The sequence below is a fragment of the Echeneis naucrates genome, chromosome 13 (genome assembly GCF_900963305.1).
Source record: "Echeneis naucrates chromosome 13, fEcheNa1.1, whole genome shotgun sequence".
NCBI classification, from domain to species: domain Eukaryota; kingdom Metazoa; phylum Chordata; class Actinopteri; order Carangiformes; family Echeneidae; genus Echeneis; species Echeneis naucrates.
In genome coordinates this window covers 11,794,067-11,817,047 of record NC_042523.1, presented here as the reverse complement: position 1 = coordinate 11,817,047, position 22,981 = coordinate 11,794,067, and the positions used below count along the sequence as shown (strand labels likewise).

The 22,981-nt window shown below is 41.4% G+C and overlaps 1 protein-coding gene across 3 annotated transcripts in view; it reads right to left on the bottom strand.

The window, feature by feature from the left end:
* The window catches only part of schip1 (schwannomin interacting protein 1), a 186,297-nt gene that overhangs the window by 117,384 nt on the left and 45,932 nt on the right, over positions 1 to 22,981 (bottom strand). For all 3 annotated transcript variants that reach the window (XM_029516759.1, XM_029516757.1, XM_029516758.1), the window contains 3 exons: positions 7,420 to 7,484; positions 7,016 to 7,084; positions 6,557 to 6,692 (listed from right to left, as the gene is read on the bottom strand). In XM_029516759.1, coding sequence (XP_029372619.1) covers positions 6,557 to 6,692; positions 7,016 to 7,084; positions 7,420 to 7,484 — 270 coding nt within the window. The remainder of the gene's footprint in view (positions 1 to 6,556; positions 6,693 to 7,015; positions 7,085 to 7,419; positions 7,485 to 22,981) is intronic.

Sequence of the window (22,981 nt, the reverse complement as noted above, 5' to 3'; positions counted from 1 at the left end):
TGGCACAACAAGTAGATTGGGACAGAAATTCAGATGAATTAATCCACTCTGAGCTGGTCGGAGCTTCTGGGATCACAGAAATGGCACCTTGCAGATGCTAGAGATGCTGCTGGCAATGCAAAAACTTCATGCATTTTTTTGAAGTGGTAGACCGAGTACATCTGATCTTCTCTGTTTCTTTGTTGGAGACCTTTCCAAGTCGCCTGAACCTGCCATCTAACCTGTGATTGGCCCCCACACCCCCCACACACAGGGGGTGCCATAAATGGTTGTTCATTACTATGTTATAGGGACATTTTTCATTTCCAGAGCCCTTGAAGTAAAATGTCATCAGATGATCAGGTGGAAAAGAAGCAGGCCTTTTATATAGATATAGTATAAATACAGTAAGCAGATCACATAATATCACTTTTCTGCCGACTGTCTTGATTCATGCATACATTTTTTCCATAGGACACATGTATTTGCATGCCATGTCAGCAAGTCAAGTTGAAACTGAAAATGAGGAAGAAAGAAAGAAAGAAAGAAAGAAAGAAAAAAAAAACAGGGGAGAGGAGTAGCAAATTTATATATAGCACTGGAAAAACCCAGTTACTCTTTCACAAGTCTGACGTAATACTGAAACACTTTAATATTTAATTGAAGTGTCATGAAATTAAAAGGCTCAAGTAGAAGAGGCGAATGGCAAAGATAGAACAAAGAGGCAGCAAGAGAGCGCACGATAGAAAAGCCACTAAAACACAAAACATCAGCTCACCTCTGTTTTTAATTACAAATATATTGATCTTAAGATTATTATCTCTGACAGAGCAGCACCTTGACAACAGAAATGGCAACGTCCTTTATACAACAACATCAAGACCTCCTGCAGTTCAGATGATCTGGGTCATATTTATGAAATTGGCTATAGCATCCACAAAGATACTGTAGTTTATGTTCAGTCAAAAGGGTAGAGTTAAACCCTGCGGATAAGAGCTGGGATTTCTGACCCAGGATGTAACTAGATCTGGACTACACCCAGTTACTTGGCTCGTCTGTCCCGACAAAGCAGAACAGTGACCCCCTGTGGATTTCAGGAGATGATACAAAAGAAACATGACGTCACTTTTGAGCTATCGTTTGTAAACAACTGTCCTTCGAACATCTGGAGAGCAAAAATGAACTATCCAAAGCAAAATCATGCATATTTGGGAACAGATGTACACTTTGTTTTCATTGCTTTTTGCAGGAACTTTATGTACGAAAGAGCAAGCAGCTCCAGACTAATTCAAAGTCAAATTCAGGGTGCATTATTTTCACATCCGTCCTCTCCATCCAAATCACACAAACACACACACACTCACACACACACTGTCCAGGGTGTCACATGGCTGTAACTTGTGTGACACACCCCGCAGATTGTAAGACACGACATGTCCCGGGTGTGAAAGGCCCCATGTTCAGCTTGTCATGGTGTGGCAGATGATTAGCAGAGAGTCAGACTTCACTGCCCCCATCAGACAACATTACAGCTCCCTAATACATGATTACAAAAGTCAGATCAATGTCCTTCACGTGTCCGCAGACTGGTTAAAGCAATTATAAAGAAGCTAACTCCAGAAATAGAGTGCATAGTTCCAAATCTGTTTGGTTGGTCATAGCCACATCTCTAGCTTCTAGCTCTAGAGCCAGACCCTCTCCACGTTAGGCATTGACAAAGTGGCGCGAGGTCACTAATGATTTTGTCGATCAATACTTTGGCTGGTGTGTCACAGCAGTCGTCTTACATCCTGCCAGGACTGTCACTCTGCCCAGCCCACCTGAGACACACACACACCTGCACTGCAGCCATACACTACTTATCTTGGGTGAGAAATAGTGACAAGAGGGATTATGCCTATTAAATCTGCAATCCAGAGAGGCAGACCCAGCATCACATCTGAGGGATAAGAAATAGAATAACCCCATATGTAAGATGTCTTTCCAATCAATTTGCACCTAATAAATGAAGAAAAATGATTAAACACATGAAACTCAAGCATGAGGCTTCAATAAACCCAAGCTAATTCAAGGGAATCCTTAATCGCCTGACCTAGGCATTTGTATCTCGCTTGGTATTACAGTAACAGGATTGTAAAAGCATTGGCTCCAGTTCCACCCATCCTCTGCTGAGGAAGAGACAGGGGAATAGCATTAATTTCCAAAGCCTTATGTTACATTAGCATAATTACCATAAATCATCAGAGGGATGTTCTGGTCCACAGTAGAGGAGAAATGGAAAAGGTTATTGGGAAATGCTATTTCTTAGAAGGGGGACAGCCGGCAATACAAGACTTAATAACTGGCATTGTAATGATTAAGGATAATAATGTGGTCCTTGATGCAACATTAAGTACATAGCAAAGGCTCGTTCTTGGATCTATGAAGGTTTTCACTGAAGGTCTGTACAAAATCTATGCTTCAGATAACCTGCAGCACAAAATGACACTCGCTAAGTGTTTGCAACATTTTATATTACTCTGACTCGACATGTTTAAACCTTCATTGATAATGGTGATCAGCACACTGCTACTGCTTGACTAGGATGTTTACTTCACTTACAAATATTAGATTTGCCTTGCGCTTTCTTTTTATTGTCAATGAATGCATTTTTTTATGAGTGCCTCATTTTCCAAATTGAGGGTCTAAGCATAGATTGGATGCTGTGCAGACTGATATTTTTGGGCAACATATGCAAAACTGACCTGGCATTGTTTCAACAGAGAAAATGCTTCCGGTGCTTTTTTCATAAAATATAAATTATAACTTAAAAAAGAAAAGCTCAGTGTTATGAAACTGCACTATGAACAGACTTAAAAACTGTTTTATTTTCTATTGGTTTTCAGTGTATTTGATGATGAGTGAGCTGCCTTTGTCTCTCAGCTATGCTGTGAGGCAAAAGTACAGTAAAAACTACTGAATGAGGGCAAGGGGGCATGGTGAGCCTGAGGGAGAGCCATTTATACAATAACAATGCCGAGGTCTTAGTGTAATCACCATTCTAATGGCATGGCACAATATGTGACCTTTCCTACTTTCGTCCATCTATAGTAATGAAAGGTTGGCTAACGCATCGAATAGAAAAGATTGTGGGGACTAAAATTATGTGAGTTCAGTGACAGGGCAACAATCTTTACTCCGCCTTAGATTAAATGGGTGAAAAAGATGGAGGGAGGTCAACTGTTTTACAGGAGAGAAGCTGTGTAGCCTTGGTAATCTGCTGAAGCTCAGAAGCGTTATGCATGGAGACATTTGAGTCATTCATAGAAAAGTCAGAGGGTTCTATCAGGACAGCTCTGGGAATACTGAGGTTAACCCAGAGACCCAAAGAGCTGGTCCAACACCACAGGGCTTTTATCTCTGGGGACATAACTAATGCTTTATATGCTAATATAGATAAAAAATAGACTTAGAGGAACATGAAAAGTCCCCAAACTCTGTCTAACCACTTTTTTGTCTCTAGCGCTAGGCCTCCAAAACTGTTGCTGCGACTGCATGATCTGATAAATCCAAGAGAACAGGAGGTGGGTAAGTAAATGATGAAGAGCTGGAGACAAAGAGCGAGGCTGAGACTCTGAAAGAGAAGTATAAAGGAGGAAATGAGAAATACAAAAAGGCGTTAAATATGAAAAGGATGAAGATGGCAAAAATAAACTCTGAGGTTGCACGGAGGAGGTGGATGGATGTTAAGAGACCACGGGTGGAAAGAGCACAGAAGGAACCTCTGACAGCTGGAGCAATGCTGCTCTGCCTGTCCCAGTCTCCCTGCACCTTAGCAGGCCAGATGGACTACCCTGCCCCTGTGTGCCCTTCACCAGCCAGCCCACTCACATACACATAACTAATGCATGTTTTGCAGAAAGCAAATATATACACTATTCCTTTATTAAATTGACATAGCACCATGAGAAAAAAAACTTCAAGATGGATGTTCATCCACACACACTTCAGAGGAAATAAATACAGAACAAGAACCTAGAAACAAATTAAAAAAAAAAAAAAAAAAAAAAAAGCTTCCTTTTCACCATAATCATGTAATTATGGATGTTTATAGTACTTTTCAGTTTTTGAGATTTTTACTTTACTTGTGACTTACTGTCACAAAAAAAAAAAAATGTCAACATGTGGGATTGCCACAACAGGTTTTATCACTCACAAAGGAAAAAAAAAATCCCACTGTGATGCCAGGTCGCCCTCTAGTGTCAAAACCCAGAAACTCCATGTGAGATCATCAGCACCGCCGATGGACAGCTCCCAAACCCCAAAGGTAGGCTGCCGGTAAGCCGTGAGGCTAGACAGGAAATCCAGCTTCAAAACTCTTCCAAGACAGAAGAAATTAAAAAATAAACACCTTCTGTGCATCTGAACCCTCTGGAGGTTTGCGTGTGTCCCCATTTAGAAAAAAAAAAAAAAAAAAAAAAAAAAAAAACAAACACCAACAAAACCATTCAGCCAGTTTCCAAACAGTATTGATTGATGTCTGGTTATAAAAAGACATCTATCATCTGGACAGTCTGAAATTGAAGTTGTAGGGGCCTTTTTTTATTTGTGCATGTGTGTGTACTTGTTGGTGGTCTGGAGGCGGTGGGGGGATTGACACGGTACAGTATTATGAAATAATAAAATTTAGACAACTGATTCATATCTAGGCATAAAAAGCAGAGTTTTGTTAGGTTCCTCTTTAATGAAACTATAATTTCTGCCTCTCTCTATGGTGTTGCTATGGAGCAGAGGGATCAATCATAAAGAGAGATGTATCCAGAGCTGCTCTGTTTTGCAGGATTACCATGGTAAAGAGTGAGCTAAATAACAGTGTGAAAGATCGATTACACTGGAAAGAGATGCATGTCTCAGTCATATGCTGCTGAGAACACTGAAGTCATTTCTCTTGAAAAACACATGATGAAAAAAAACATTACTTTAGAGTAGCAACACACAAAGAGCCATTCTGACATAAACGACACATGCAAAAGGATGGTCTGCACACACGTGCAGTGTTAAAGACTGATGTTATAGGCACAAAGGTTGCAAATTCAATCACTTCTGAGATGACTTCCACATCCGCGTGTCTCAAGAAAATGTGACTCCATCCTCTGTGGGTGCATATATCCATGAATGTAGGAACCCTGGTACAGATTGGCAATGTTTTGCTGGGTCGACAGAAATGAAAGTGTTTGAGATTCATACAGGGTGGAGCTGTCACATCCAGCAAAGAAAGGAAAGTCAAACAAAGAGAAAGAAAGGAGCGAAAACGGTAAGCGTGTGAAATGAGACAGAGTGAAAACATTCAAACAGATTTCACGTGGACTGTTGTTACGTATCAGTATAAAAATAAAGGCTGTGAAACCATAAGAGGAGAAGGTGAGCCTCTCTTTCTTAACATCCACGGTATCAGCACATTCAACCAGTGAACCAGCATCTGCTCTTCATCTTCTTCCATTCCCCTCTTCTCCCATGACCTCAAGGTCTCAATGCAAGCACGCGCGTGCATGCAGACGAGCACAACACACACACACACACACACACTTCTCTCTCTCAGTGATGATCATCTGCCCTTGTCAGCAGGTCTGAGTCACTGAGCTAAGCATTTCCTGACCATCCCAAAGGATATCAAACACAACCAATGTTTACAGTATGCGTGTGTGTGTGTGTACTTGATGACTATATCCACAACACTTCTTGGCCTGAATACTAACCAATATTGTCAGCTGTTCTCATCATGTACCACTCAAACTTCCTGAGTGCCACCACCCTGAATTCTAATAATCCATTTTCCTCCCCCATTTATCCACAGGAGTCCAAATCAAACATTGAAGCTTCTTCAATCTAAAAGCTTTTCTCAGAAGTGATTGAGTGGGCAAGTACCACCTAAGGGTGCTCATAAGCACAGCTCTCCCAGCTGTCTCTGAGATTTAACCTTCCTATTGACTTCTCGCTCAGAAATTAGCAGAGAAGTGTACACATACTTGCTGTTCAGCTACAAGGCTGCAGTCAATGTGAGCATAGAATTACAATGACCAGAACAGGCGCAGCAGAGAAAATCCCGGGGATTTACTGCGGTCTGGTTAAATGAAGGGAAGATGTGTTAAATGAGAGCTGCTTTTCCACTCATTTCAATTCAAAGTGTGCTGTTGCTGTGAGAGAGTGTGCATGTCAGAGCAAATCCTTGGATGTTTACTTTCTGCTTGCAAAGAGGAGACCGGTGGTGAGTCTGCATACTGAAGAAATTAGCTGTGAGACACTGCTCTCTTCTGGACAGGAATGAGACTATAAGCACTGTCCAATTTCCACCACAGACGGCAGCACAAAGCCCCTTGAAACCACAACAGTAACTCCATATACAGCATGCACTTGTAACATAAGTCTGCCCAGCTTTTGATAAAATCTAAATCACTGGAATAGTCAACATGTTTCCATGTGTCATCAATTCAAGGAGCTGGGCAATAATGTACATCCTGGAACACACAGGTCCTTACGACACCGTCTGTCACGCTTTGACTTTGTAATGGAGCGTACGTTTCACATAGGTGTGACTTACTGGGGTGCTGCCATCCGACAGGGTTGTCATGCTGATTGACATGCTCATCTTGTCGGAGGAGGAGAGGGAGGGCGGGGAGGGGCTCCGCTTCTCTGCTTCCTGTCTCTGGAGGAAATCCCGCCAGGCTCGCTGAATACTACGGTGAATGTACAGAAGAAGGCGCAGCAACAGATATGATGCATAGCATTAACATTCAGGCAGATCGCTTCTGTTGAGAGTCAGTCAGTGAGTTAGTCACTTTTTAGAAGGGGAGAGAAGAACGTTAATGTTATTTGTTATCTGACATTCTGTTAATTATCTTGTGACCTTATGATCTTGAATCTCAAATGGGGAATAAGTAAATTTGACGAATGCATAAAAAATGCAGAAATTAAGCATTCAGGCAGGCAGAGTTCTCTATGTGATCATAATTATAGTCTACCATTGCTTTTTTTGGACTTGGAGTAAAAATATACTCACATCAACACCTTGTTCTCTGGTGGCATGTTGATATTGATGTGGTTATCCAGGTCCATGGTCAGATGATTACTGAGCCAGGGGAGAAAGGGAAGGGATGTAAGGGACATTCAGAGGACACACATGCACACACACACAGACACACAGACACACAGACACACACAGACACACACAGACACACAGACAGACACACACACACACACACAGACACACACACACACACACACACACACACACACACACACACACACACACACACACACACACACACACACACACACACACACACACACACACACACAATCCAATCTCAGTTGGGGTTATCAGTAATTAAACAGCAATAACTTGGTCCCATCTGCAGGGAAATGTGTTTTTACATTCTGTGTTGTGTGTGTTTGTGTGCCCACCTCTGCAGATGGAAACCTCCGTCATGAACGTGCTTGAAGCCACTCTGGAGGTTCTTCAGCTGCTCCTATGTGAGATACAGAAAGAGGGATAAACAGAGAGACAAGGAACACATGTTCACACCCTGCTACAGAAATACAATCACTATAACTAAGTTAGACGGAGTCAGGCCCTGGCAAGATGTTGACGGTGGAGTAACCCAATGGAAGCGTCCAAACTGCCATGTGTCTGTGGTGCTGAGGGGAGGGTTTTGGCGGGTTTTGGAGGGTTTTGGAGGATAAATCCCTATAGTGTGGGAATGTTTGTCAGAGGTCTGATCACCATGCTGAGCTCAGGGACCCCTAGAGCAAGTGGTTCGACAGCATTTTGGCTCAGTTAGATGTTTTCCTGTGAAGCTGGTAAAGTAAGTTTTGGAAAAACTCAGCCGAATTGCTGCCTCAGCCTTTTATAGGCATTTGGCGCAGAAGCGCAGAGAGAGTCAAAGCGAGAAGTCAAACGGAGAGAGACAGAGGAGGCAGACAAGATGCAGCATGGCAGATTGCATGAACTGTGTTGTGTGCAGTGAAACTTTACATGGTGACTTAAAAGACTTTTCCACTCCTCGTCTGCTGCTCTCCACACCTCAGCTCCATCCTTGTGCTTTAATAGTGCTGTGTAATCAGGACAGGCCCACCACTACATAATTGAGAAGATTCATTCAATTACAAGGGAGCAACAAAGTTTAAGTCGGGCAGTTCTTCCTGATGAGCCAACGTGATCATATCAGGGTGTTGAGCTGCTAACGGCTCCACATGTAAAAATATGTTTATGCGTTTGTTTGCTCATTTATTTGTAGTGAAACCAGCAAAACAAAATCAATTTGACTGTTTGTTTGACCCATTACCACATAATGAAGTATATACTGCATCTGGAAAATTGGCCTATAACGAAATTCACACGAAGAAATATATGAGGTGGTTAATATTCATTATGCAGCAATGTATATGTGTTCACCTTAATAACTCTGGAAGGGTTTAAGAGGAAAAGCTAAGCACATTTAATAAATGTGCATAATGGGCACAGCGTCTTGCTGAATTTTCAGCTAAATGCAAAGTAATGGCAGCATTGTTTCCTTTCTATTTTTTTTTTTTTTCTAATGAAAAGGTCTATCTTGTTTGCTTTTTTGTCCAATTTCTCTGTGTCAGGCAGCGCTGCTTTTCTCATTACTCGGCCTCCAAGAAGAAACAAGCAGCTCATTAGATGGAATCAAGGACTTTGACTAGTGATCAATGATTGCTTCAAGGAGCTGTTTTTCATCTCTGACTGTCTGTTTGTCCTTCCCTCACAATTTTTCTCTGATGAAAATGAAATCCGTGAGAGCGTACACTGTGACTCAGCTGTGAATTCTGGTCGACCAGCACCTCCACAAATTTTCCTCGACTTTGAGTGTCAGTGTCATCTCAGCTTTTCCAAATCCGCCCTAATGCTATCTGAGACAGAGAACTGTCTCTCATTTATGCACTGCTCTCACTCTTACACATACACAGTCAGTCAGACACTTTAAAACTGACTTTAAAGGGTGCCATTGCAGAATTTTCAGACAGACAAGAGGAAGGCAGAAGTAGAAGAACAACAGAGAGAAGCATGGATTTGAAAGACACTAAAATAACTTGGAAGTCAGAGAGCTGGAGACAAAAGGCTTGGGAAGTGAGTGACAAGAGACAGAGGAAGGTGTGAGTAACAGTGATGGAGAGATAAGTATAAAGGAAGAGAGGGTGTGTGTGTGTGTGTGTGAGAGAGAGAGAGGCTCTGGGTAAGAGAGTTCGCTGGGAGACAGAATGAGGCGATCATTTCAATTTCCTCTCAGAGTTACTGATGACCCTGTCACAGGTCTGGCCAGACAGACAACCCACAACCACGCTTTTTCAAGTCGACTCACACATACAAAAAGTACATATTTGCACATGGACAAACATCTACACTACCGTGCTTTCTCGTTTTAATGAATAGGAAAGTGTGTCCAAACTTCTGACTGGTAGTATACAGTGCTATGTATGAGCACTGAGCATGACCTAACAGCGGGAGGCGGTGACATTCATCACACATCTAGGCCTCCACAGTAACTTTGAGCAAAAACAGTGTCTATAATAGCAGTGACGCAGAGAATAGATGTTTAAACTGAATAATCTGCGCTGTAATTACGCGTATTTAAGTGTTTAGGATTAAACTGATAGCAATTTCTTTTGATGCAATCTCCACGCAAATAAAAAAGGCGCATGATAAAACATGGACCAGTGTTACAAAAAGAGGCGGAGCTAAGCGTACTGCGTTCTGTTCTCTGATTGGTCTATCTTTGCCATCAACAGCAAACACCTGAAGTTAGTGTGACGTTGGAACAACGTTGTAAAACATTTGATCATAATTGGATCATGATATGGATTTGAAAATTGGTTTTACGTTAAAAACCTAACGTTGGCTTGACATCTGATTATAGTAAGGTAACACTGACTAAATGTTGGATGGTGGTTGGTTGTCAGCACTACACAATTAGTTATCTAACGTTGTCTGACGTTGCAGCCCATACCCAACCAAGGACCAACGTTAACACAACTCCCTGTGTCAGCTGGGAATGAAGCGGAGCGGCTTCATGGCACTAAAACATTTTGACAGATTTTTGAGCGCAGTGTGCCACATAAAACTGGTTCGAGGTCAGTAAGAACAACAAGAATTCATACATAAGGCGCACTGCCGATTTTTGAGAAAATGTAAGGATTTTAAGTGCGACTTATAGTGTGAAAAATACGGTAAATTTAATATGCGTCAGATCTGTGCCACAGGTAACTTATGTTCTGACCCCCATAACATAATATCCTCCGTAGTATCTCCAATAATTCACTACAAATAGGTGCTTTTCACACTTAAAGTCACAACATGTACAAAACAGAGGTTCTGACACTGACACTCAGAGCCCATTATCCACCACTTAAAGCAAAATCTTGACTTCAGCAACACATTTACAATGGTAATATTAGGAGGTATTGAAAATCTATTGCAGCATAAATTTTTTTATTATTGAATATCGAACCAAAGGCAGCAAGTTTGTTGTCAGGAAAACTGTCAAAAAGCTTTTATCTTCTTCAGCTTTCTACATCCCTGCCTCAGTGGAAAACCCCATCCCATGCCTGGAGTAGGAATGCCAAAAAAGTACAACATAAACCAGCGGTTTGCATAATTTAGTGGCAGAGTTGACAGAAAATCTATTGTCATTTTGGGCTTTGGCAGTGCCAAGCAGCTTCTATTGATTGGTTATATATATATATATATATAGATATATATATATAGGAGTGTGACAGTGAGAGAGAGAGAGAAATAAAAATAGATAGATAGATAATCAGGTAGATAGATAGATACGTTGGTGTGACTATGTATGAACACACATTTGAGTTTTGGTTGCTTTATAGAAGAGTCAGGTAGATCAGAGGGCTGGAGTTAGAGAGATTCAGATGGAGAAGGGACGTTGAACCCACAGGACAGCATACAACAACAGGGATGAAAGCTACTGACATCCAGATACAGACCACGAGCGTTCCCTCCTGACTCATCCCTTATTCAGCCCCAAGCTACCGCTACCCTTTTTTTTTCTCTCAACATAGCGTCTCTCAAGCCACCCCCTAATTCACAGGGAATCCATGGAAATGTTTTCCACTGCTGTTTACATTGAGAAGCTGATCAAAATTATTTCATGAATTTTAACTGTTGGCTGAACCCAGGGGCATTACATGGATTGAATCCAGCGCAATTCGGGATATTGACAAAAAGCTGTTCTTTTTGTGGGGGTAAGACAAAGCCATCCCGTGCTGGGTAGTAAAGAAAAGAATTGGTGCTCTTGCCTTTCGGCAGCAGCTATAGTTCACATACTCTGGGGACAATATTATATTACTATTGATACGCCGAAAATGGAAAAGCTCAAGCACATTAGCAGCTGCCCCGCCTGCCTTTTATTTGCACTGTGTGTTGCCCCACTTCTGATATAATATCATGTGTTTTTTTTTTATACTGCTTATTGTTTTTAGATTGTTTTTAACAGTGTTATTGCTCCAACATTTTTACTGTCCTGGATTTGTATGTGGTGTCCCTACTGTCTTATTGTCTTGTTAATATAATGCTTTAAAACAGGGCTGCATTCTCCATTATGGGACCATAAAGAATGACCTAACCTGACTTGAGTCGCAAGAAGAAAAGGACTATAAAAGGAAAGAAGGAAAGACTCAGTTTCTTATATGAGATGGTATTTTTTCTGTCTTTTTCTTGCTGCAAACAGCATCTTGGTCCAGCATAAGCTCAGTAAGTGTTTAAGAGAAACTGAAGGATATACGTGTATTTTTTTTAACAGGAAACAAAGTTGTAGCATTTAGAACACTCATTCCTAAATTTAGTCATTAATAGATGCTTAGACGTTTGTATAAAAGTGGCTTTTGATGATGTTCAGGGTACATAAGGGTCTTTGCCACATCTCCCTTTGAGTAGATTACTGATTCAGGGTGGTGAGTTGATGCAAGCCGTTTGTCAAAGGATGATCAAGTTCATAGTCATCTGGCTTGTGAAGGAAGATTACAGGTTCAAACAACAAGGAAAAAAAACAACAAGCCTGTGTTTCAGGGGAGAGACAACACAGGAGACAGATGAGGGAGGGGCTGAGTGATTGACGCCATGTGAGGTTAGATACCTCAGCTGCAAGGGGCAAAGGGCAGGTGGAAGATAGAGACAGCAGTTTGCAGAACAAGGAAGTAACCCAGCTGAGAGTCAGCGAGGGAGTTAAAAAAAAAACTAAACAAAACAAAACAATAAACAAAACGAATACTAAGGTATGTTCTTTGCTGCTAGTGAGAGGAAGGGATATGGAGGTGAAAGAACAAGCCTGTGGGCTCTGGAGAAATTAAACTGGACCAATGCCAGCCAGCAAGAGAAACACAGAAGAGAGAGAAATGGCCTGCCTGGGAAATGGCCTTCATCTCTCACATACATGGGGTGTAAATCTGTCCTGCACCCCCAACTGATTCACACACACGTATTAACACTCACACACATGATTTAAATAGCTCCCTTGCTCCTTTAAATGCCCCCTTAACTCAGTTCAGGGGACAGAGTGACAGTCAAAGAGAGAAGACAAATGCACACGGACATACACACAAGTAAAGAGCTTACAAAAACAAAGAGTCATCATCTATTTACCTTATTGATACACAATATTTTAATCATTGATCCTCCTTTAAGGTCTTTTGCTTCTCTTCCCTCACTAAAAGACTTAGTCTTTGTGTCTTCTACTTTAGCGTATTTCTTCTTGTTTGTCTTGCACAGTCTCAAAGTCTGCATTGGTTTGCTTCTTCAATACTTGATGAGTTTCCTGAGGTGAACTGCTGGCAACAGCTTCCTGGCCATCACTTGTCTTCCAGCGCTGTAGAACATTGACCAGCTGTGTTTGTTTTCCTGATGAACTCAATTACCTCGGGTACACAGTCTCAAGAAAGCTACATACACACACTGATATGCTGTACACACACACACACACACGCACACACACACACACACACACACAGTATGCCTTTAAAACCTAAAGAAACCCAAATAACTGGCTAATGTAAATTGGGAAGACCAACAACATACAAAAATTTCCAAAGTCATAAAATACAATCTTGTTAGATTTCCTTACATTATCCCAAACTGGGAAATTTCTAAGAAGACAACTACAGCATATGCAAAATAAAACATAATCAGCTTTGAGTATATGGTGTCTGAAATCCAATAACGCAGTGAAAAACCAACAGTTTTAGAAACCTCCTTGCTGCTAAAGTGAAATATAAACACAGCACTATTTTAAGCCTTTATCATGCTTGTTTTTTAATTGCCTAAAATCACACTGAGCAAATATTGCACGTTTAAATCAGCTTACAGTGTACACCATAATTGGTGACCATGTTTATACATTACACTTAAACACACCCATGCATGATAATGGGAACGCTGCATATTTGCATTTCTTCTGTGCGACTATGAAGATGATAATATCTTATCTATGAAGATATATAGTATATTTTCGCAGTGGTGGAGGAAGTATTCAAATCTTTCACTGAGAGTGACAATTTTAAATCGTAAAACTTGTGAAAGTCCTGCACTGAAAATCTGCTTTAAAGTTTGTAAGCGTTATAAAAATTTACTTTCAGGGCATTCATTTTACTGCCATAACTGGTGGAGCTATTATCTATTTTACACCGGGGACCCCAATCTATAAAACTTTAATTTTCACTGCAAATAACTGTTAACTATACAGTATGTCTCCTCCACTGAACAGTAGTAAAGGGAGAGTATACTGTATGTGATAGAAAATAAATAATATATTGTGGTATAATAAAGTAAACCAAAGTACTTGAGGGAACACATTTAGAACAACAAGGCATTGGTGAGCTATAACAGTATCCAGAGCTGACAATGATCAAATACTCCTAACCTAATGCTGACATCAGCTTGAGGGCAGCAGTGATTCTGCTAAAATCTGCTAAGGCCTGGTCCTCCACTGATGGTAACTTAATTGTTTTAAACACCATCACACCATCTGCCGCACTAAAGAGACGCCCTCCCCTTCTCTCTCTCATGCACACATACTGTCCAGAGGACTTGGAGACAGGCTCCATCAGTCAAGCCTCCCTGGGGTCCTTTAGCCCAGCCAGCCACCCGCCGCCATCTCTGCCATCACACTCACATCCTCATCGCTCTCCTCTGCCACAGGGACAGAGAAGCTGTCAGTGCACGTGTGTGTGTGGCGCCGTTATCGCTACCCATTTCTGTCTAGACTCTGTATCTCCTGGCACCTGTGTGAGATAGATTTGGCAGTTTCCAGGGTCGTCGCTGGGTGACCCTGCAATCAGAGCAGGCTGGCACACTGTCTCTTAATCTAAGCTGATGCAGAGCCACAACATGAGACGCAATAACACCTCACAATGCCATACAAATAATGATAAGTTGTAGGCAACAACGATGGAACTGGACAGGATGGGTTATGGGTACTGAGCATTTCAGGAACAATTTCATTTGTTTTTGTTAGTGGCCACAACGGTATACTGTTTGTCTTAGTGTGGGCATTTATTGCCGAACAGTGAAGCCCCACTGTAGCTTAACACGTTCAGGCAAAGGATTGAGATTAGTGGAGAAAGGCCAGTCTGTGTGTAATGCCAACCGTGAGAGATGAGAGGAGACGCCGGGTATAAACACATATACATACAGAGAGACACACACAGGGTGGTTGTCAGGGCAACAGGATGAGCATCTGTGTGATGTCAGGCTGGAGCAGAAACTGGTCCACCATGGAGAAATAACAAAAATCCTGGACATAATGTTTAATAATGCATATGTGTATGTCTTCATATTACTGCAAAGTTTCCTGAATGGATGTATATTAATACATATACATAACCTGTCACTCATTTTTGACCACTGTCAAAAAAAAAAGTTGATTATTTGTATCAACAATTTTGTCATAGGAATTTGTGTTACTGACAACAGCCATAAAACAACTAATGACAGAACTTCATTGCACGGTAGTGCAGCAACGAAGAGATCAGAATCAGAATCATTTTAATGGCCAAGTTTTTTTGCACAGAAACAAGGAATTTGACTCCTGTTGACTTCACTCTAAGCATGCAAGCACTTTTAAACAGGAAGCATCACTGCTGAAAAAATGAAAAAGATGTGGTTATTACCAAGCTGAAATCCAGAGGACACTGCATTTCTCCTCTCCGTCATTCGAGAAGGTACTCATGAAGGAGGACCTTCTTGATTTTCGCTGTGAAGCTATACACACCCTGAGGAAATGTATATTACCACATCTTCTTGTCCTTTTCGCCCGCAGCGTTTTCAGTGCGTAGTTAGCACTCCCCTCCTCCCGTGGGGGGCATAATCAGAGCTGTAAAGCCAACCGTTAACATGCCAGAACAAACACACAGTAAAGCAGCTCCTTTTACAACACCATTCAGTACTACCTGTCCTCCACAGCAGTCAAGCAGAACATCACTGTACTAACAACTGTACTGCTGGGTGGAGAGCAATATATATGCAAAAACTGAAGGTAAATGTATGCGACTATAAAGTCTCTTTTATTGGGCATTATGGTCAAATAGAGGGATCGGTATTGTTGCTTAATAAGATTGTAAAGGCAGTTGTGGAAAGAGTAGTAAAAGATGCAGCATAAGGAAAACAAGCTCCCCAGGGCCTTTTCAGTTCAGGTGATATGGAACATTATTTTCTATCTGAAGAAGTTTTGTTAAAGAGCTGTAAAGTGTATTTAAGTATATTCACGCTTCCCCAAGTTCTTCTAATGAATATTCTCTGTGAAGGAACTCAGAGAAAAATCCTCAAAGAAGTTAAAACTTGACCTGGATTGAAAGTCCAACACTGATGTATTTCTAATGACATTTCTGGAGACTTATCAGACCAATAACAAACAAATCAATAAAATGAAACCATTGTTGATTGAAACAGTTCCAAAAAAGAATCGAATGGTTCTTTCAATTCAACTACTCCTCTTAAAATATAGTTTATAATGCTGACTTTCTTTTAAAATGTGTAATGCTGAGATACCCAGGAATCCTCTAAGACTATTACATTCATTTTAATATGTTAATTTGTCCAATAAAATTTTAAAGGGTCAACATGGTATAACGGTTGTCTCTTCACACAGATTTGTTGCTTTCAGGCACATCTGAATCAAATACGAGTGAAAACCAAACACAAAATCTGTTCTCTGATTCACGGGCAGCACTCACAAACACTGATTTCATCCCACACATACAAACAATTACAGCCCAGCTTGAGCTGTGAGTTAGAGCTAAGACTGTCCATTAGCAGCGGTCCATCGCTGTTTCAGGCTTAATGAAGTAGAAAGCCATAGGAAAGAGAAAGCCTGCAGACCTGATTAATGAGAGGGGAAGAGAGGGGAGGTGAAACAGAGGAAGAGAAAAATAGTGATGAAGAGAAAAGAGGGAACATGGGTTGAAAAGAGAGAGAGAGACCTGCAATGCATAATTACAGGTGATGGAGTAAGAAAGGAAGGGAAGGGAACTGTAGAGGAAAAGATGGTACAAGATTTTTAATTGATCCGTGTAAAGCCGCCATGTGAATAGTGCTTATTTAGTCTTAATTCCTTCAACCTCTCTATTAAACGCTCCTCTCAAAGCTATCACTCTCTTTCCTTCTTTGAAGAGGTCTTTTGAAGCTTCTTTGCATCTATGACTGTAGCTTAACACTCCAGAAATTGTAGCTCTCATCCCCTCAAGTCAGCAGGAAATGATTAAAGTCACGGTCCAGTTAACTGCTGGCTGCCCTCAGCGCTGTGGGCCTTGTGTGGAACCACCCGCCTGTGCCGGGCTTCTTAGAAAGGCTCAGCGCACGCACACTGACACATTCACGCACGCATAAACCAATGAAATTAGTCACCTGTACAAGGGTACGCAGTGAGCGTTAGGCATTTGCTGTGGCAGGCTCTAGCTAAAGCTTGGCCATGCTCTAAAAAGCAGCAGCAGGAATGGCACGGCAGGCTGAAGAGGCTGGCGGGTGGGCAGGCAGGCAGGCAGGCAGGCAGCATGGGTGTTCATTAAAACACCCAACACCATTCACACTGAGAAACAAGGCCATAAAAGCAATTAATCTGCTCATAAACAAGTCATTCTGCCCGCTCAACGCACCCACCAACACACGGACCTGTGACTGTGGAGCAGGCAGGAGGGTGAGCTGTGACCGTCTCTCATTATCTCTTTCTGTGTGATTCTGTTACTTTGAAGTACACAGATAAATCCAAAGATCCTAAAGTTTTTAATCTAAGAAGTGTCACTATCTAAATAGCAGAGATAGCAGAGGGTGGGGAAAAAGCAATGCCATGTCACAGGTCTGGACACACCACGGTTTTTATTATTTGTTTCTCTGCTTTGATTTGTATCCTTATTTATGGCTGTGTACCAATTACAATACATTACAATATGAATCCTTTATAAGGCGGTTAAAGATTATGATTCAAGTTACTATTTTCAACATGCGTATGCAATATCATGTCTACATTCGTTGTTAGTGGCGGATAGAAAACTATTCTGTACTATTGTACAGGCGACTTGTTTGCATAGAAATAATTGCTAATTTGGGATCACCCAAAAGTAATTCAATTCATTCCGAATTCAGCACAATATCCACTACACAGAGCCTCGAGGTTCAAACCGGAACCCTGTTGCTCTCAGGAGACAGTGATAACTGTAATCCAAAAGAAAATTTGATAAATTGTAATTTATTATTTAACATTTTTGACAAATTGTGGCAGTTTGCTCAGTTGGTAACCTCAGCTGGTTTCCATTTTTGCTTCAGTTCTTCATAGAACCCAACACATATCAATAGTTTCTGAGTCCCCCTCGCTAATTCCCAGACCTTTTCCCTCACAGCAGATGATTATTACAGCACAATATGGATATCGGTTCAAGTATCCAAACCTAAAATCATTTTCCAGCGGCAGAGCCTTATCAGCATTGATACTGGTGTTAGAGTTAGTGTAGAAAAACCTCTCTTCTCCTTCACTTTTTTTCATTTCTGTAACAATACAAAGACATATCAGATACAATAGAAGGTAATAGGCAATTCAGCGTGTGTGTGTGTGTGTGTGCACTCACGTTCATGTGAAAAATCTTTGCGTGTGCATTTATTGCCAGGGGCAGTACAGATGATGAGAGATGATGAGTTGCATACCTCCACCCTATTGAGTAATAATGAGAGTGGTGTGATTGCCTAAGCTAAGAATAGTATGCTGCTAGCAGCTTTAATAGTGGGATTGTCTCTGCTATCCGACCCCTGAGCTAGATTTATCCCTACAGAAGAAGCTGTAACAATGCTGGAAAAAGGAGCACGCACTCAAAAACAACTGAGCGTGCAAAGACACTCCTGTGCGAACACACAAACATGAAACATGCCTCAGCTGCAAGAACTGGCAGTAGAGGACATATGGAAAACAGTGAGAAAATGTTCAAACATGCTGAAGGACAGATGGACCCAAAACTAGGTTGCTATATGTGCAAAAAGTGTTGTTCCTGCAACAGGAAGGTCACATCCTATGATATTTTCTCTGCAGCCTCTCCTCAACCACCCAGCTTATTCACTTTCTCCCAATTATTCCGCAGAACCATCATAGGCTGGTTTTTTTAAATCAAATTCAGTAGCTCGGAGATGTTTTGTGAGTCCATGAAAAGATGAGGCAAACCAGGTAATGCACATTAATAAGTACATTATCATGCTCTAGGAACTAGACATACGGTCATTCCTCTTGTAAACCATTTGCTTATTCTGTATCACAATGACAGACTGGGAAATGGGAATTATACCAACAAACCCATATTCTGTTCCCTGCGCAGCTCCCCTAATTTTATATTTTCCTGTTTCCCTGTCTCTTCTTATAGCGAGTGGCCATTGCCCAAAGCCAATCTCCTGGAAGACGAAAACTATCTGAATATTCTCGGGGAGCTTGGGGAGAGTTGTGTGCTCTCCAAGCATCATTTCACATGCTGTGTTTACGGCTCCACTCTGAGCTATTGCCTGACTTGTCTTTGCACTCTAAATCGCAGAGGGAGAATGAAGTTGAAATTAGTTCTGGGGATATAAGTGCGTGAAAGTGCACAGACGACCTCGCACAATACACAAACAGACATGAACGCGACGTTCAATTAGCATCCTACCGTGGTCGTGCTCAGGTGAAGGATAAGTCAAGTTTAGCGCACCTGTCTCTCCAGCAGGACTGTGCTGGAATTAAAGCAGAGATTTGGGGAGCTCGTCCACAAGACCATCAATTGGAGGTCATAACACACAGCGGAGACAGGCCGGAGTCTATCCTGCTTAGATGATGACTCTTAGGGACAGATGCAATAAATAAATCAGGACTCCCTCCGCTTCCCACATGCTAAATGCATACGGTGGATTAAAAACAAACAAATGTACAACCACCTCAGTGCACAGGCATCACAGCATCTTTCCAAAGTGTGCGTGCACGTGCTCAAGCCGCTTGAGGCAGGATGACAGGTGCATGGCTAACATTCACCAGTACAAAGCTAATGAATATTCACACAGTTATTCCCACTGCATTATTCACACCAGAATGAATTCTCTGCCTTTGTCTCTCACACACACACTCCACGTGCATGTTACTATATACATATCTGCAAGCTTGCATTTTAACTTCTTTGAAGGAACACGTTTATAAAATACAAACGAATGAGAGACAGACACAGAGACAGTTCCAGAAATTTCCATTTCTGCTGTTTACAAGTTTTGGCATAGCCGTCAGCATGCGAGCTGCGTCAGGGAGAGAAATGCAGCCCACTGGGGTGACCTTGAATTTAAACAAACTACAACAGACATAATAGTAAACTTCACAGTTACAACAGAAGTTGTCATTATTCTTCCTTCCGTGTTCAACCCTGTCACTTGCATGCGTGGCTGTCATTTTTGTCTGTCCCTGTCAGTCAGCATGTCTTTGTCTAACTGATGCTCTTCAAATGTGAGGAGAAGTTTCAGTAGCAGGATGCAAATTTGTCTTTAAACTGTGTGTGCAAACCTGTGTATGTGCTTGTATTATGTGGTTTAATGAAAGGTTCACAGAGAATGGAAGGAAGGGAAGTGGCTTCCTCCCACTACTGAATAAAACATCCCATCCCAACAGCCATACACCATAAACCATAAATCCCCTTTTCACCACCGCTGGGCCACTACTCAAAGAGAGGGAGAGTTAGAGGCAGGCGAGCGGAGAGACAGGAAGCGAGGCGAGGCAAAAGACAAGCAAGGGATCATAATGAGGAACTGTGACATGAAGTAGTCAAACCAGAGGTACTTGATGAGTGTGAAAAGAATTTAATGCAGAAGAAAAAGAAAGCTGAAGTTAAATCAGTTTAGCCACATGATGGTACGCAAAGCGTCCAAATAAAAATAAGGTGAAAAGAGCTGTCAGGCTGGAAATGCAATCCAAAGTGGGAAGTACGCTTTGTTTGCTTTGATACTTTTACATAGGAAGAACAGTAGAACTCTCCTATCAGTATGGTTTATATGACGCCAGCTAACTTGGCGTAGAATTAAAAAAGCTTGCTATCGAGCTTTCCTTCTAAGTTCCCCTGTGAGGAAATATCACGTTCAACCAATTGTGTATGGCTTTGACAGTGGTGATAACATTGGCATTTGAAATATTGTTACTTTTTTCGGTATCAGGTATTGAAATAGATCAGTTTCCTTTTATTACAATGCTGTTACCGACAATTACTGTGCATGGGGTTCTTTACTTTATTATACAGTTATCAGTAAATATTGTCACCACTGGCTCTCTCAGCTGTGGAAGAGCTGCAAAGTTTCTTTCTTTTTCTTTTTGAGTGGGCAACCACATGATAACTGATGATGATTGCCTAAGGTAAGATAAATCTTCAAAAATACAACATATTCATTCATGAGCAGGAACAGATTTAATGTACTCCGCACCTTTTTACCCATCATTTTCAAAAGTGAAGTTAAATGGACTCTCCTGCAGATGATCGCAAAGACTAACCAACTTGTCAGTAAGCGGTGGCAGATCTTAGAAATGAATGTATTTGCTAGTATGAAAATAAGACTCAACAAGACAAAAGATGAATAAAATACACCCAGGGATGTCGCTAGACACGGTTTATAACTAGTAACAGTGAAAAATCTCAACACATCACGTCTCAAATCACTGGGAAATATGATGTTATTATAAAACTTTACCACTGAACATAGTTTGTAGTTGTTAAAAGTATATAACTTGTGATATGATGTTTCTAAATGTATTTTTTTCTCTGGATTGTTCCTAGCGTGTGCATGCATTCTATAATTTCTGCACATCCGTGAATTTGTGCAGGTGAAGGTCAACTTTAATTCCCCCACACAGAATGAGTAGGGTTGAAATGAATGATAAAAACAGAATGAGGTGGGAGGCAGCATTAAACTGGGTGAGTCTGCTCTTTTCCTTCAACATTGCTGTTTCGGGGAGGAGGGATTTTAATAGAATACTGGGAAGAGGTAATCACATCAGAGTACCAATCATTTCTGCATTAGGGGCAAAAAGTGGGTTCCCGCAATAGGCTGACTGTTAGGGGAGGGTATCGGACTCCAAGTGGCCATCAAAGCACATTCACTGAGGGAGAGAACGGGGTGGGGGGTGTTTAACGGCTTTTGTCTGTTCATCTGACCATCTGTCCGTGTACCTGTGTGGATGAATGCACAAAACCAAGGTGGTGTATGTCTGCACAGGCGCCTGAGTCCGCAGTGTGTTTTTGCCACCTACATTTGTCCACCCTACTCTCATGGCTTGGCAATTATTTACAGCCAAGACACGCTGCTGCATTTAGCCTGTGCGCTGTATATCAAGCTGTGTATGTCAAGAATGAGCACATGACCACTCATAGACACACACACAGACACAGACACAGACACACACACACACACACACACACACACACACACACACACACACACACACACACACACACACACACACACACACACACACACACACACACACACACACACGCGCTGAAGTAATGTTCTGGACAAGGATGCAGGAAAGCAACAATTTCATAGTTTGTTTGTTTTTTTTTTTCCCCCCTCCCTATAACTTGGATATTCTGGTTTCCTCCATTGTCCTTGCATTTAGATTAAGCAGACATCTGTTTATGGCAAAAGATCAGATAGAATGCATAGTAGCTGCATAGCGTGAACACAGTGGAGCATATAGCAGCTTAAAACACAAATATTTCCACAGATAGCCCAAAGCAGAGCTGAGTTAAGAATGGAATTATGCATTATGCTTGGTGGGAAACACAGCTCTCCACATGCATCGCATTAAATGAAAGCAAACGTTAAATCAAAAACCTACATCCAGACATTAATGCAATTTGAACAATCAGATTTTACCAAATATCAAATATTTCTTGAATGTGCAATAGCTAAGTGATACACCACATAAGCAAAAAGCTTTTGTTGAGAAAAAGGGATCAACCAGAAAGAAGAAATGAAGGGTTGTTTGTGGCTTGATTGTTCAATGTGGCTTTATATTTATGTGCACATGCACACACACACACACACACACACACACACACACACATGTGCTGTAGGCAACAGCGCGCACAAAAAAACAAAACAAAAAAAAAAAACAGACAAGATGCAGGGGTAATGGACTTGGTAATTGCTTAGCAACAGGCAATGGCACCACCACCTGTCTACCAAGGTACCCACTGAAGGTCAGTGTATGTGTGTGTGTGTGTGTGTCGCTGCTGTCATGTCTAGGAGGGCACCTTATCACAGGACACAAACAACTACAACCACTGCAGCTTTACAGTCTCATTGTTATTGCTATAATAAATATATCTGTGAGACATCACTGATTAATATCTATTACAATACATGATATCATCAACAACGGTAATGTCGGAGAGCCTGATAAAAACCCCACGTGTGACACACTGCTGATGACTGTGATATCTGTTGGCCCATGTGTGCGGGTGTGAA